The following is a 14,230-nucleotide window of genomic DNA, read 5'->3' as shown; positions in this document are numbered from 1 at the left end:
TGGTGTGTTAATATTCAAAGGATTAAAAGAGTAAATTATCCCAGTTGTCCAAGACACATCCTGCATGTACATGACAATTATATTCTATGTGTTTGCGTCAATGATCACACTACAACTGTTCTATCTGAAGATGGTCAGCATAATGAACTGTGGAAGCATCTCTTCCACAGGCTCCTTGGAAATAAGTAAGGGTTGCACAACAGCAACATTCGTTCTTGGTGAAATTCCCATTTGTTTCAAAGAGATGTTCCTGGTGAACTGTGCCTCTTTTGTTTGTAAGCTTTGGTTTGTGAGAGGACATTTTGTTACTGGAGATTTACATTAGAGATTCCAAGCATAGCAACCATTCCATAGGAATTTAGGAAACTGCCTTATACTGAGTTGGACCATTGGTCCATCTACCTTAAAACTCCCTGGGCTGACCCAGTGCTTTAGAGAGGGGTTTTTCCCAGAGATCCCTGGAGATGCCAGGGATTGAACCAAGTCTCGTCTCTATGCAAAGCAAGTGTTCAGTGAAGCAATCTGAAATATGTCTTGTAAATGCTATCAGTTATTTACTTTGCAGTGATATGCTACTAACCAAATAATTAATTAACTACATGCTTGCATATATATATATATATATATATATATATATATATATATATATATTTGCTTTCGTATATATATATATATATATATATATATATATATATATATATATAGTCATCTCATATGTTGCTGCTTGAATTGCGGGTTTTCCTAATGAAGTCCTTAGGCTCAGCCTGCAGGTGAACATAACTTTACGGACGTTTATCCTTGACCCTACATTCCTTTCCTGCCTATACATATGAGAGATCTTCAGCACCCATGCCCATAAACAGAACATAGCCTCTTGCTGAACTGCTGGTTCAGGATGGAGTTTTCATCAGTGTAGTAGAAATATTTGTCTAAACCAATTCATTCAGTACATGTCTTACATTGCAGCATCCTTTTATCTTAGTCCAGTAGCTCCAGTCCATAATTTGCTTCCTCTTTTAGCCTTGAATATCTCTTGGCTAATGCCAAACATTTACCTCATTTAACACCACTGTTAATGTGGCTTCATCAAGCTGGAAAATAACCTGCTTTTTTGTTGTTGTTGCCTCTGTTGCTTTCAGCCTATCATGTCTCCTTTGCCCACTTCTATGTTTTATGCATGTGGTTAGTCTGTTTCCTTTGCAGACTTCTTTCATGTATTTATGGAAAACTGTTGTGGTGGGTTTTTTTCAGTCTTCCATGTACTTTTTTGGTTTATGTGTTTTAACACTTCCATGGTTCTTATACTTGTCTTGTCAGTCATCTTGCCTTAAATGTTTGCTCCCCTCCTTTGCAGGCTGTGTGTGTCATCATCTATGGAAATCTCCAGTTCCTGAAAGTGATGTCCCCACACTGAGTAGCACAGAATAACTATGTTGTTGTTATTATTATTGTGATAATGTCTTGTGACACCATTCATTAACACAGATTGTAATGTCATCATGCTACTGGGTTAATTTTCATTTAAATGTGCAAATGTCTTGTGTTGTACTATTGTTTGCCTAGTGCAGAAAAGAGCTCTGTCTATGTACTGTGTTTTTACATCCTATGTGAGCAGCATTCTTGTATTTATATCTATTTTGGGGAGGATGCTGGTTTGTTCTTTTCTTGTTTTTATTATGTATTTGTTGTTTTTATCTTGTATTTTTATGCTGCAAACTGCCATGAAATCTACAGATGAAGTGTAGTATAAAAAACAAATAATAATTTTAATGTTAATATTATATCTCATATTGCCACCCTCCAGACCTCTGATGGAGGAGGCACATGAAGAAGGGTCTTGGATTATGGGGCCCTGTAGATATTGAAATATTTCACTACTATGTTATTTTCATTCCTATCCAACTGAAATTTATGTGCTCTTTCTTAGTAGGCAACACTATTATGTTCAGAAGAGAAAATTTGTGTATTTTGTACGGGAGTCATTTGTAACCCAAACTAGTCCATTACAATATAAATCTATTTTTGAGAGATACAGGAGTGGTAAATCACAGAAAGTAATTATAGAGGATAGAAGTAATTTAGTGCATAAGATCTAAACTCTGTGTTTGTCACATTTATTTTTTCTTCCCCCAGAACAGCCCTAATTAGGACTAGCAAATTCACCAAGCTGAAATTGATAATGTAGAAATGACAATCATTCTGTATTTGCTCTCAAGTAGAAACAACAGTCCAGCTACATTTATCTTTGTCAAGGCCCATTGACTGCAGTGAAATAATTTATTTTGAAGAAAAATGGAAATCTATAATTTTACTAGAGCTGCTTTTCAGAGTCAAAGCATGTACATTGTTAAATGCAAAATCTTACTTAAATTGACGTGTTCTTGCTATGAATAAAGTGATCCGTCTGGAACATCACCATTCTTTCTTGCCATTCCCTGCTCCTTCCTGCCGTTGTCTGTTATTTCCATTTCAATTTATCATTTCAGCATCTGCCTCAACCGCTACAAAGACTTCCCCATCAAGTCTGTGGGGTTGGAAAGACTCTGATTTTCTGTGCCTCTTGATATGTTTACATCCTGTCTCCTGCTGTTGGTTGTCTTTCATTTCCAGTAGCTCTGTAGAGAAGAAGGATTTACAAGTGTGTATTTCCCCCCCTTATGTCCTGATTTCAGCCCGAGGTATCACAGAAAGGCACCCCAGCTTCATGTACCCCATTGGGACTTCAAGCAATCAGATGGTGCTGAGAGGGGAGGACCTCTTGCTGGAATGCATTGCCTCAGGAGTGTACGTACCACTTGGGATCAGGGGAACCATGGTGTGTCACATACGTCTCTATCCTCCTGGTCTAGATCTTATGTTTCCTGCAGATTTTCATGGGGGTTAAATCACAGCTGGCTGTTGATTCCTCCTTATTGGAGTGTTAGCAAATAGAAGGCATCTCCTTTAAGGATGTGAAATAACATGGCTCCAATGGGAAACTAAAATCCATTCATTTTAATGGGATGTGGCTTGACTGTTGTTAACATCAACAGTAATATCTATGGTTATGAGAGCTTTTCAAGAGCAGTACAGGGATAATATATGGCAGGGGTGGCCAACTCTCAAGAGACTGTGATCTACTCACAGAGTTATAAACTGGCAGGAAGGAAAGCCCTGTTTTGGGGGATTCAGGTCAAAGTTGTTGAGCTTTTTTTTTAGGGGAGCCAAAGTTGTTCAGCTGCTTTGGGAGGGGGAGCCAGTGATCTGCCAGTGATTAACTCCTGACCCATAAGCCAGATTCAATGATTATACAACTAACAGGTGCCATCAATGCAAGACTGGGCAATGGCACTTCCCCCTTCTCCTCCCCCATGCACCCCACATCTGTCCCAGGGATTCCCTCTCCAGAACAGAGTAGGGGGGGGTATGCAGTGGGGAAGGAGAGAAGGGGAAAGTTTTGTTGTACAAGCATAAATCCTTGCACTGACACAACACATTAGTTGGATAGCACCCATAATTGCCTATTCTCAAGTGTCAATGGCTTACAAGGCTCCCTGAACTGCTCCCTGAAATATTATTACCACAGAAACCAGGGGTTTAACACAGAATCTTGTACGTGCATGTACTTAAGCATTAAATCATTGTTTTTCTTCAGTGAAGGTACATCCTCACAACCTCCTTGACAGGGCTTGTCTGGGATTTTGAGAGAATGCTAAGTGAGAACCCCAGCTTTAAATTCAGAAGCTGGGCTGCAGGGAATTCCTTTATAGTGTACATTTCATGTTGGGAGAGGCTTCATGTCAAACCCTGTTCTTCTCTTTCCTGTAGCCCAACACCAGACATCGTATGGCACAAGAAAGGAGGTGATCTCCCAGCAGGCAGGACCAAGCTGGAGAACTTCAACAAGGCTCTTCATATTGCCAATGTTTCTGAGGAAGATTCTGGGGAATACTTCTGCTTAGCTTCCAACAAAGTGGGAACTAGCCGCCACACAATCTCGGTGAGAGTGAAGGGTACGTCATATTTACTATACCATTCTTATTCCTTTGCCAATTAGCAAATCAAAAGGCACATGGGAAGGATTTGCGGAGAACAGAGTGTTCTGCCCTAGAAGGATGGGATCAGGCTAACCTGGGAAATCTTCCTCTGTAGCAACCAAGGATAAGAAATATTTCGTTCATACACACCCTTCTAGCTATTGAAATCTTCTGCCATCTAAGCTTGTGGCTCATATATCTTCCTTGTACTTTGCAGAAGAGAACATAAGCCTGTCATTGCTAGTTTGGTTTTATGGGAAATGTTCAGGAAGTATTTTTCTTAAACTGCATGTTGCTGAAATAAAAGCTATTTATCTATCTGCCACATTTAAATGCCACCCAATAACAGCGTTCTCTGATTAACATGAGCGGCAGGTTATGGGTTGAAACTGTACTACTTTGGACTGCAGGTGGGAGACTTCAGGATGGAATGTTCTTGCATTATTATTTTTTTTAAACCTGCATGCTGAAAACTAGATGTCAAGGAAAAGGACTCAAGATAATTCTTATTTCTCACATGCTTGATATATGTACCTAGGATTTTTTATTCCATAGATGAGCATTCAGACTTAATACACTTAGTCATTAATATCATTAGGGAGAATACATCCCCTATACAACATTCTGTCATTATGAGAGATGCATGTTCCCTCAACCCAGGATGATCTAATTTGTGCCTCCAAAACATTACTGTTCCTGTCAATATGAAAAAAGACTGTCTTCAGCAAAGCGACAATAGAATTTTTATTTACATGAATGAGAACAGTACAGTGGTACCTCTGGTTACGTACTTAATTCGTTCCAGAGGTCCGTTCTTAACCTGAAACTGTTCTTAATCTGAGGTACCATTTTAGCTAATGGGGTCTCCTGCCGCTGCCACACCACTGCCGTGCGATTTCTGTTCTCATCCTGGGGCAAAGTTCTTAATCCGAGGTACTACTTTCGGGTTAGTGGAGTCTGTAACCCGAAGTGTTTGTAACCTGAGGTACCACTGTACTCTTTTGCTACCAGTAATGTGAATCCTCCCTGTATTATATAAGAAGAACCCTAGCTGTATCTTATCCTGGAGGTGTAATATCCACAAAAACACTTAGTAATAATAGCCAAACATTTCCAGCAGTGACATCAATTTTAATTGTTTTATAACCTATACCAAAATGCTGGTTTCCTCCCATAAAGCTACAAACTACCCAGGCAAGCTCCAAGTTTGAGGGGATCATGGCAAAATGCCCTTTAGTCAGCCCCTCCTAGGACAGAGTCCCCCAGCCGTGCCCGGTGGTGGCAGTGCTTTGTGGCCACTTAAGTTTCCCACAATGCCTAAAAACATTGCTTTGATACTTTGTGGGACATTAATTTGGCTGCTTACTGCTGCTGGGTTTTTATTAAGTGTTATTGACACAGGCTTATCATGTCTGCTGTATATGTCTATGCTGATCATGTTTAGCTGTTCTTGTGATGGTGCATTAAAAAAAATGGTAGAGAAGGCTGATTATCAGTCACTTTTATATACTAATCAGTATAGCCTATGCTGAAAGAACACAAAAGGAGCTTTGCTGAGATAGCTATAATACACTTTGGTGTGTGTCTCTCACTCTCTTATTCTAAAGCTGCTCCTTACTGGTTGGATGAACCAGAGAATCTTATTTTGGCTCCTGGTGAGGATGGGAGACTGGTTTGCCGAGCCAATGGTAACCCCAAGCCTTCCATCCAGTGGCTGGTGAATGGAGAACCTATAGAAAGTAAGCAAACCTGTTATGAGATAATGGCTTATAGTGTATCTTGATTTCATGGATGTGGAGAAGGAAATGCTGTAATTTCAAGTAACTGATATTAACTGATGACCATACATAGCATCAGTGACAGAGCTTCATGCTCCGGCACTGGGGGGTGGAGAGCAGACGGGGTGGGGTTGGCGTGTGTCCCAGGGGCATGGTGCACGTCCCAGGGACATGGCACGGTGCCTGTGGGGCGTGGCACCCAGTGCGGGTGGGGGAGCAGCCGCATTGGCACCCCATCAGGATCGTGCTGCTGGGGGCGGTGTGCTCCCCCATGCTCCTCTTCCTCCACCAGTGCATAGCATCAGTCATGATAATCTTTTAAAGGGAAGACAGAATTCTGAACAAATTCGTTTATTCCCATAGTGAACTATATTGTGATATTGGGGATCTTCCTTTAAGCACCACAAAAAAGGAAATCATCTCCACATCGAGATGTTCGGCTTTGCAAAAAGGTGTATATTGGGCAAAATTACATACAAACATGCAGTACTGTATATTAAAATAAATTCACACTTAAATTCTGATGAATTTTCACAAGGACTTTAAAAAAGACACAAACTGATGTGGAAAATGGAAGACTTGGGAAAACAAGAAATCGAGAGAAACCAAAACTGGCAGATTAGCCGAGCCCTATTAATGCAAGGACGCAGGTGGCGCTGTGGGTAAAAGCCTCAGCGCCTAGGGCTTGCCGATCGAAAGGTCAGCGGTTCGAATCCCTGCGGCGGGGTGCGCTCCCGTCATTCGGTCCCAGCGCCTGCCAACCTAGCAGTTCGAAAGCACCCCCGGGTGCAAGTAGATAAATAGGGACCGCTTACAAGCGGGAAGGTAAACGGTGTTTCCGTGTGCGGCTCTGGTTCGCCAGAGCAGCGATGTCACGCTGGCCACATGACCCGGAAGTGTCTTCGGACAGCGCTGGCCCCCGGCCTCTTGAGTGAGATGGGCGCACAACCCTAGAGTCTGGCAAGACTGGCCCGTACGGGCAGGGGTACCTTTACCTTTACATTAATGCAAGGCTAAAAACTGTGTATCACTTATGTTTATGTCTTTCTCAAAGGTTCCACTCCCAACCCGAGCCGTGAAGTAACGGGGGACACTGTTATGTTTCGGGACATCCAAAGTGGCAGCAGTGCTGTATACCAGTGCAATGCTTCTAATGAACATGGGTACCTGCTGGCTAATGCCTTTGTCAGTGTGCTGGGTAAGTATTGAATGGACAAATGGGCTCTTGACATCTTTAGATTATAGAGGATCACTGAAGGCACTATTTTGAAGTGAACATGAAATCATTATTTCTCTTTCCCTAGCAAACCATAACATCCTTGAGCGCCAACTGATCTAACTCACGAAAGGCAAAGGTGTTTACTTATATGTGTAGGCAGTTACTGATAGGCAAAAGGAATATATTTATTCCATTCTAAAGCTAATTGTGTCACACACCCCATCTAGAATGGATTCAGGACAAAAATCCATTAATGAGAACAATAAGCAAAAGCCAAATAAACAAAAATGTAAAGCTAGAAATGAAATATATTCTGTAAAACAAATGAAAATTTCTGACTACCTTTATAGGCTATCTGTCTGTCTATCTATCTATATCTATCTATCTATCTATCTATCTATCTATCTATCTATCTATCTATATCTTTTAAAGATGTTATTCCTCGGATCCTTGCCCCTCGTAATCAGCTGATCAAAGTAATTCTAAACAACCGGACTCGTCTTGACTGCCCGTTCTTTGGATCCCCAATCCCCACATTACGATGGTAAGGATTTTTATTATTAAGCCATAGCATCTGTTTGGGACAGATAATCTTTTTTGAAATCAATTGAATTTCTATTAGAATCAAATGTGTTTCAATTCATTGATAAATGGCCATAAAGGAATGTATCTTGGATGTATCTCAACCGCCTGCCTACTGAGCAGAGAATTGCTCCCTTTCTCTGCAATCCTGTACCCACACTTGGAAGTCAATTTGCACCTTTATTCTGCTTCCCTCTCTTACAAGAATTCTCTTGTGTTGTTGTGAGGTTTAAGAATGGCCAGGGAAGCACGCTGCATGGTGGCAACTATATAGTGCACGAGAATGGGACTTTGGAAATAATCAGGGCTCGGAAAGAAGACCAAGGAACTTACACCTGTGTGGCCACCAATCTTCTGGGCAAAGCACAGAACCAGGTTCGTTTGGAAATAAAAGGTAAGATGGCTTCTGTTTAAGCAGAGAGCAAGTATCTGCCAGATAATGTAGATCTTGGGTACCTTCTGATGACAAGAAAGCTATATTTGGTTCATGCTCATAAGGTTAAATAGCTGTGCTCTTCAGTGGGTCTTAAGGTAGCTTCAAGTATTATCAGGAGGGAAAGCAGCAGTACATGCTATGATGTGACTGATTGAGTGTTCCTGAAATAAATGGACTGTGGGCCTCTGTCACTTGTTGAGTTGTAGCTGATAGAGTCCCCCGAACTAACGCTAAGCAACAATTTCCAAAAGTCCTGTGAGTTGGTTCATTTCCCATCCTGCTTACCTGTTTCATTATGAGAAGATACAAAGGCTATCTAGCTTTGGCCACAGAGATGGGAATGCTATGGACTCCCAACACCATGCACCACACTCCAGTGACAGGAGGGATCTGTCATTTGACCCTGTTTCACCACCTAATCAGTAGATCCTTGCAACATACATTAAGTGGAGGGGGATAGGGTAAAGGAAAGATAGAAATGAAGGAGAAGGAGGTGGAAATATAAAGATTATAGAGAGTAAGGAGAAAGGGTGGGATAAAAGAAGAGGTACGAATGGAGACGGCGAGCTGAAAGGGGACACACTCTGTCACACTCTCTGTCAGCATTGGGCTTCCTTGCCTTTGGGGGCTCCCTAAGCAGATGCTGAGAACACTGAAGGGAATGCAGAGTGGGAGTAAGTGAATATATTGGAGAAGTACGTATCTGTAACCTGAAATATTTAAAACAGCTTATCCAAACCACTTATTCCTGCCACTGGAATTTGTAATTTACCGTAATTAGATGCCCCCATATATAAGACTCCCCCCTATTTGGGGGGACTCAATTTTAAGAAAATGAGGGGAGATGGCCCAAAGTTGTTGAGCCTCTCTGCCCATGCAGCTGCGGGCAGGAAACACTCCCTAGATCGTTTCCCATGCACAACAGCATCAAGGGAAGTTGCGCTCCAGCCAGCCTGCCAGTTGGCTGGAGGGCACCTTCTCCCATGCTGCTGTGCGTGGGAAACGATCCAGGGAGTGCTTCCCATGCACAGCGGCATCAGGAGAAACGGTGTACCACCAGCCAGTGCCCCCAGATCGCTCCCCGCACGCAGCGGCATCTCCCCCCCCCATGCCACTATCTGTGTATTGCACAAGCCCAGTTTTTTGATATGATTTTTGTGTCAAAAAACCTCATCCAATACACGGAAAAATACGGTAACTTGCTTCTCTAATAAAACAGCCATTTATCAAATCGATCCATAGCACAAAAGTACACGTCTCAGATACCACCACCATGTGTATTAAAAGTTGGCATTGCTATGGAATAAAAGAATATTTGCAGGATTTATCACTCTTAAATGTGTAGTTATGGGTATGGAAAAGAATTGCAACTAGAAATCTGTAGGAACTCTGCAATCTGACCAAATTATTTCTCATTGCCCAAAGTGTCTGTGGTTTCTTTCTGCTAGACTTCGACTGACTACTCGCACAGTCCCCAAAATTACATTCTTACAATTTATAACTGTATAACTCTTCACAGATCTAACGAGGATCATAGATGGGCCAAAGGACGCAGTGCCAAAGAAGGGTTCCACAGTTCATCTAATGTGTCGGGTTAGGCATGACCCCACGCTGAGACTTACGGTCACCTGGCTCAAGGATGATTCCCCTCTGTACTTTGGAAGCAGGTGTGTGCTGTCTTTGTTTTCATAGGCTGTATGTTTCTCAAGATGTTAACATTTTATGTATCCAGAGGGCACAAAGAAGGAATAAATCCTTTTGCTATGTTGGTAAGCTGTACTGCTGTCTTTTCTCCAGGGAGGGGGACTGTAGTTTTAAGGTCCCAGGTTCTGCCCCTGGCATCTCCAATTAAATTATCAAGTGATAAGTGATAGGACCCTGGAGAGCTATTGCCAACCAGAGTAGACAATATTGACCTAGATCAGGGATGAGGAAGCTGTGGGCTTCCGGATGTTGTTGGACTATAACTCCCAGCATCCCTGATCATTGGCCAAGCTGGTTAGGGCTGATGGGAGTTGGAATCCAACAACATCTGCAGGGCCAAAGGTTCCCCCATCTGACTTTATATAAGGTAGCTGTGCTGCCAAAGCCAGCCAGAATCACTCTCTTCTACCATAATGAATGATATTATTTCCATGTAATTTGTTATTTAGTGTCTTACAGTATAAATAAACTTGGAATGGCCAATTGTTGCCATATTGTTCCTGGGAGTGGTGTCTCTATGCAGCAGTTAATATTGCTTGCTCTGACATACAACAGAAGTAGCAGACTGTGTGAAAATAACAGTGGGTGTGTTTCTTACCTCTTACTGGAAACTAAAAGCTTGGCAGGAGAATCTAAAGTTTAGACGGCAGCAGCAGGCTGTGATAGAGAGGTGGAGCTACTGCCATATCTCTAGCCTGGTTGCTCATACTGGCCAAGTTGGAAGGTGGAGGTGCATGGAAATTGTTGTGTCAGCCTGGAACTGGCCTGGATATGGCCCAGTGCTGGTAAATTATAGCAGGAGGGCCAGCTTGAGCTCTAGCAGATCCAGGGCTAGCTCAGCCTACCCCCAAAACACCATATTTTGGAGCTTTCTGAAGGCTACCACTGTTGAGGATCCCGCTGCCTGTACATCTCTGCACGTTCAGTGGGTGCAATGAGAGTTCTGCACCAGTGGACGGACACCTTTACCCAGTTACACGGAGGGGCATTGGAAAGGGGGTTTCAATTGCAGCCAAAGATTTTGTCACCAGAGGTCAGAGACTGTTTTCTTACCCTGCCATGTTACAGAACGTAAAATTGTTGTACTAGATCATTTTATATTTTATCTCTTATGTTTACATTTTGTTTGTACCCTGCCCTTAGATTATAAGATGCAGGGCAGCATAAAACTATACTAAATAAATAAAAATGAATAAACATACACAAGATAGCTGTTACAGCTGGTCCTGCCATTGCTTGAAGCAAGCTGCGGGGTCAGATTATTCTTACTGTGTTTGTATTTATTTCTGATGTTTTCCTTTTGTGAAAGGATGAAGAAAGAAGAAGATGGCCTGACGATATATGGAGTGGCTGAAAAAGATCAAGGATATTACACCTGCGTTGCCAGTACTGAACTAGATCGAGACACTGCCAGAGCCCATCTTACTGTTCTGGGTAACTTGATATTCCTTTTAAGTTTACAGAGCTTGAGATGAGGTCCACGGGGGGACTGACAGCTTATTTTGACAGATTTTAATACCTGTTCTCCTGTGTTGTAGAGTAACACGTACAGGGTACCATGTGCAATGGTCATGAAACAAATAACAAATTCCTTTGAATTTGGAATGTTATTCTTAACAATTTCTAACACCCTGTATTTTCAGTAGCCTTTCTGAACTGATATCTGAAGATTAACCAGGGCACCTTGCTAATTGTAGCTAATTTTCATGAGGATTAAAAAAAAAAAAGAGTCACAAAATGCTGCAGAAATGTGGGAAACTGAATTTAAAATTGGAAAGATGAGAAACCGAGGGAAATGAAATGGACAGATCCTTCCATTCCTTGTTGCAAGTGACCAGGCAGGGCTCACAGGACTTTGGTTAATCTGAAGTCAATGAAGTACACTTGAGTTTTGTCCAGATGTTCAAGTACCTGACACCTAAGCAAACATTTTGAACAACTCTGCATCTTTTGTGTTTCGGTCTTGTCTGTGAGCTAGTTTGGGAAAGACTGAAGGTAACTGGAATACATTTAGGAGCATAGCAGTGGTGCTGGTAGGGCCTGTCTTCCAAGAAAAGTCAGTGAAGGCTGGTACTCTGGTCCTTGCGGTCAGTGGTGCTGATAGGGCTGGACCATGGGACACAACTGCAAGAGGAAGGACCGTAGCTCAATTGTAGAGCATCTGCTTTGCATACAGAAGCTTCCAGGTTCAGTCCCTGGCATCTCCAGGGAGTGACTTTTGCCAGAAACCCTGGAGAGCCATTGTGAGTCAGTGCAGACATAGCTGAGCTTGATGGACCAATGGTCTGATTTAGGGTAAGGTAAGTGCCCTGTGCTCCCAAAGGGCACCACCATGGTAATCCCTGACTCTTCTTTTTTGAAACCCTTACAGCAGGGTTTGGTGTACAGTTGCCTTTGGAGCAATGCTCTAGACAGTTGTACCCACCCAGGTGCCTCTGGTCTCCATGTGGGCTCCATAAACACTCTGAGAAATTAAAAAGAAAGATAAAACCATCCAGAGCTTTGCTCTGAATGCAGCAGCTTGTTTGCTCTGCTGTTTTGTTTTGTTTTGTTTTGTTTTGTGTTTTTTTAAGTGTTGACTGCTTCCACCACCAAGAGGGAGGAAGTGCCACCACTAAGCAAACTTGTTTCCAAAATGTTATTTTAGAGATTGTCAGGTATGTTGGAACCAAAGCGTCCATCAGCCTCTATAAAAAAGTTTTGAAAAAAGACTAGGAAAAAGAAACTTAATTTGCTTTCCTGCTGCTTGTTAAGGAATGGGGAGGATGAGTCCTTTTTACTTTTTATTTTTGTATTTGTGGGAGGATATCCATTCTTTCACCACCTTTTAAACTTTCATGGTTGTAGGAAGGTAACAGACAGGTTCCTTCATTTCCCCATTCCTCCAAGCAAAAAAGAGAACTAGGGTTCTGTCCATTCCCTTCTCACCATTTAGAAGATGGGAAGCAACTAGGGCCTCCTGGTAGAGGAAGACAAAGTGTTTCAGTGGTGGAGGAGGGTCTGGAAGTCATCTTGCCCAGGGCTTCTTGAAACCTGGCACAGCCACTGCACATTGTATTCCTGCAACAAGTTGTGCTTAAGAATTGAACTAACCATCTAAATAGCTAATATCTATTTTTGCAGCTCCTTCTTCTGTTAACCGTATGACCCTACCCAAAGGTAATCACTACTGATCCATTTACCACTTTGATTATTATTAATTTTTACATTCTCTTACACTGTTGCTTGACCATTGCAATGACTTTGGTATGAAATTAAAGGCCTCTGAAAGTTGAATAACTTTGGCTGGCCCAAACCTCATGACAAATATCCCTGATAATTGGACCTCTTTGGGGTAGGGGATCGTGATTTCTATTGCACAAATTGTTGTTGATGTTGCCCCCTACCGCAAAGGAAGAATATTTTAATCATTTGCAGATAGGTAGCCGTGTTGGTCTGCCATAGTCAAAATAAAAAAATTCCTTCCAGTAGCACCTTAAAGACCAACTAAGTTAGTTCTTGGTATGAGCTTTTGTGTGCATGCAACTTCTGGCAACTTCTGTTTCAGTGTATCTGAAGAAGTGTGCATGCACACGAAAGCTCATACCAAGAACTAACTTAGTTGGTCTTTAAGGTGCTACTGGAAGGATTTTTTTTATTTTAATCAGTTTGCATGGATGAATTTTGGGGGCTGATTCTAAAAGTGATGGGAGGTGTTTCTCACCCTCCTTTTTATTTTTGCAAGGTGACCTTTGCCCTTCATTGTATTTATGTTCCTTCTTTGTAAAGCTCTGTCTTTGCAAAGAATGTGGACTGCTAGGGCCCTCTTATGAAGAGGGCAGAGAAAAACAGAACATTGGATAGTTCTAAGTGAGCCCTGTTGGCTGAAGTGCTCTCCTACCAAGGTAGCTTTATGAAGATGTCCCAGCAGAGGCCAGAAGCCAACTGAAGGCTGGTAAGACCTGTTGCATGGTTGGTTCCACCTGTGTAGAGGAGCTGGCTGAGTTGTTAAAGGGCCTTCACTGATCTTGTAGCCTTTGACTTCTGCAAGGCTGATTCCTAATCTGAGTCCATCAATGGAGGCAGGGCTGTGTTCTGTGTCCAAAAGGTCCCCAAATGCAATATTGGCTATTCTTCCTCTGAGGAAATGGCCTTAGTGGAGTTCTCTCTGCTTCATGCTGCAAGGTCCCAGAGTCAGTGGTCATGATACCCAAAGGTATTAAGCACCAGCTCTTGAGTGGACTAGCCCATGAGGGACACCTGCACCTTACATGCATTCTTTTGCCTGTAGCACGTCCTGAACGTCCTCGTGATCTCGAACTAACTGACCTCGCTGAAAGGAGTGTGCGGTTGACGTGGATTCCTGGCGATGACAACAACAGCCCTATCACAGGTCAGCACTTGTTCCTCTACTTTGAAACCCTACAGGTGAACAGTGTTGCTGCTTTGGTTTGGTTTCCTTTCTAAAAGTCAGCTGGCCCATAATTATGTCGCAACTTTAGCAAGCCTTCACACT

The 14,230-nt window shown here is 42.4% G+C and overlaps 1 protein-coding gene across 13 annotated transcripts in view; it reads left to right on the top strand.

The window, feature by feature from the left end:
* The window catches only part of NFASC (neurofascin), a 177,334-nt gene that overhangs the window by 106,229 nt on the left and 56,875 nt on the right, over positions 1-14,230 (top strand). For 11 of the 13 annotated variants that reach the window (XR_014007990.1, XM_081193373.1, XM_081193378.1 and 8 more), the window contains 10 exons: positions 2,673-2,784; positions 3,808-3,992; positions 5,624-5,755; positions 6,849-6,992; positions 7,446-7,557; positions 7,823-7,989; positions 9,551-9,698; positions 11,045-11,169; positions 12,859-12,894; positions 14,006-14,107. Coding sequence is in view for 12 of the 13 variants with exons in the window: in XM_081193373.1 (XP_081049499.1) it covers positions 2,673-2,784; positions 3,808-3,992; positions 5,624-5,755; positions 6,849-6,992; positions 7,446-7,557; positions 7,823-7,989; positions 9,551-9,698; positions 11,045-11,169; positions 12,859-12,894; positions 14,006-14,107 (1,263 nt within the window). In the remaining variant the exon portion in view is untranslated. The remainder of the gene's footprint in view (positions 1-2,672; positions 2,785-3,807; positions 3,993-5,623; positions 5,756-6,848; positions 6,993-7,445; positions 7,558-7,822; positions 7,990-9,550; positions 9,699-11,044; positions 11,170-12,858; positions 12,895-14,005; positions 14,108-14,230) is intronic. The other 2 variants (XM_081193376.1, XM_081193383.1) reach the window with 1 other exon arrangement.

The sequence above is a fragment of the Podarcis bocagei genome (genome assembly GCF_964188305.1).
Source record: "Podarcis bocagei genome assembly, chromosome: 5".
Lineage (NCBI taxonomy): Eukaryota > Metazoa > Chordata > Lepidosauria > Squamata > Lacertidae > Podarcis > Podarcis bocagei.
This window is presented reverse-complemented; position numbering and strand designations above follow the sequence as displayed.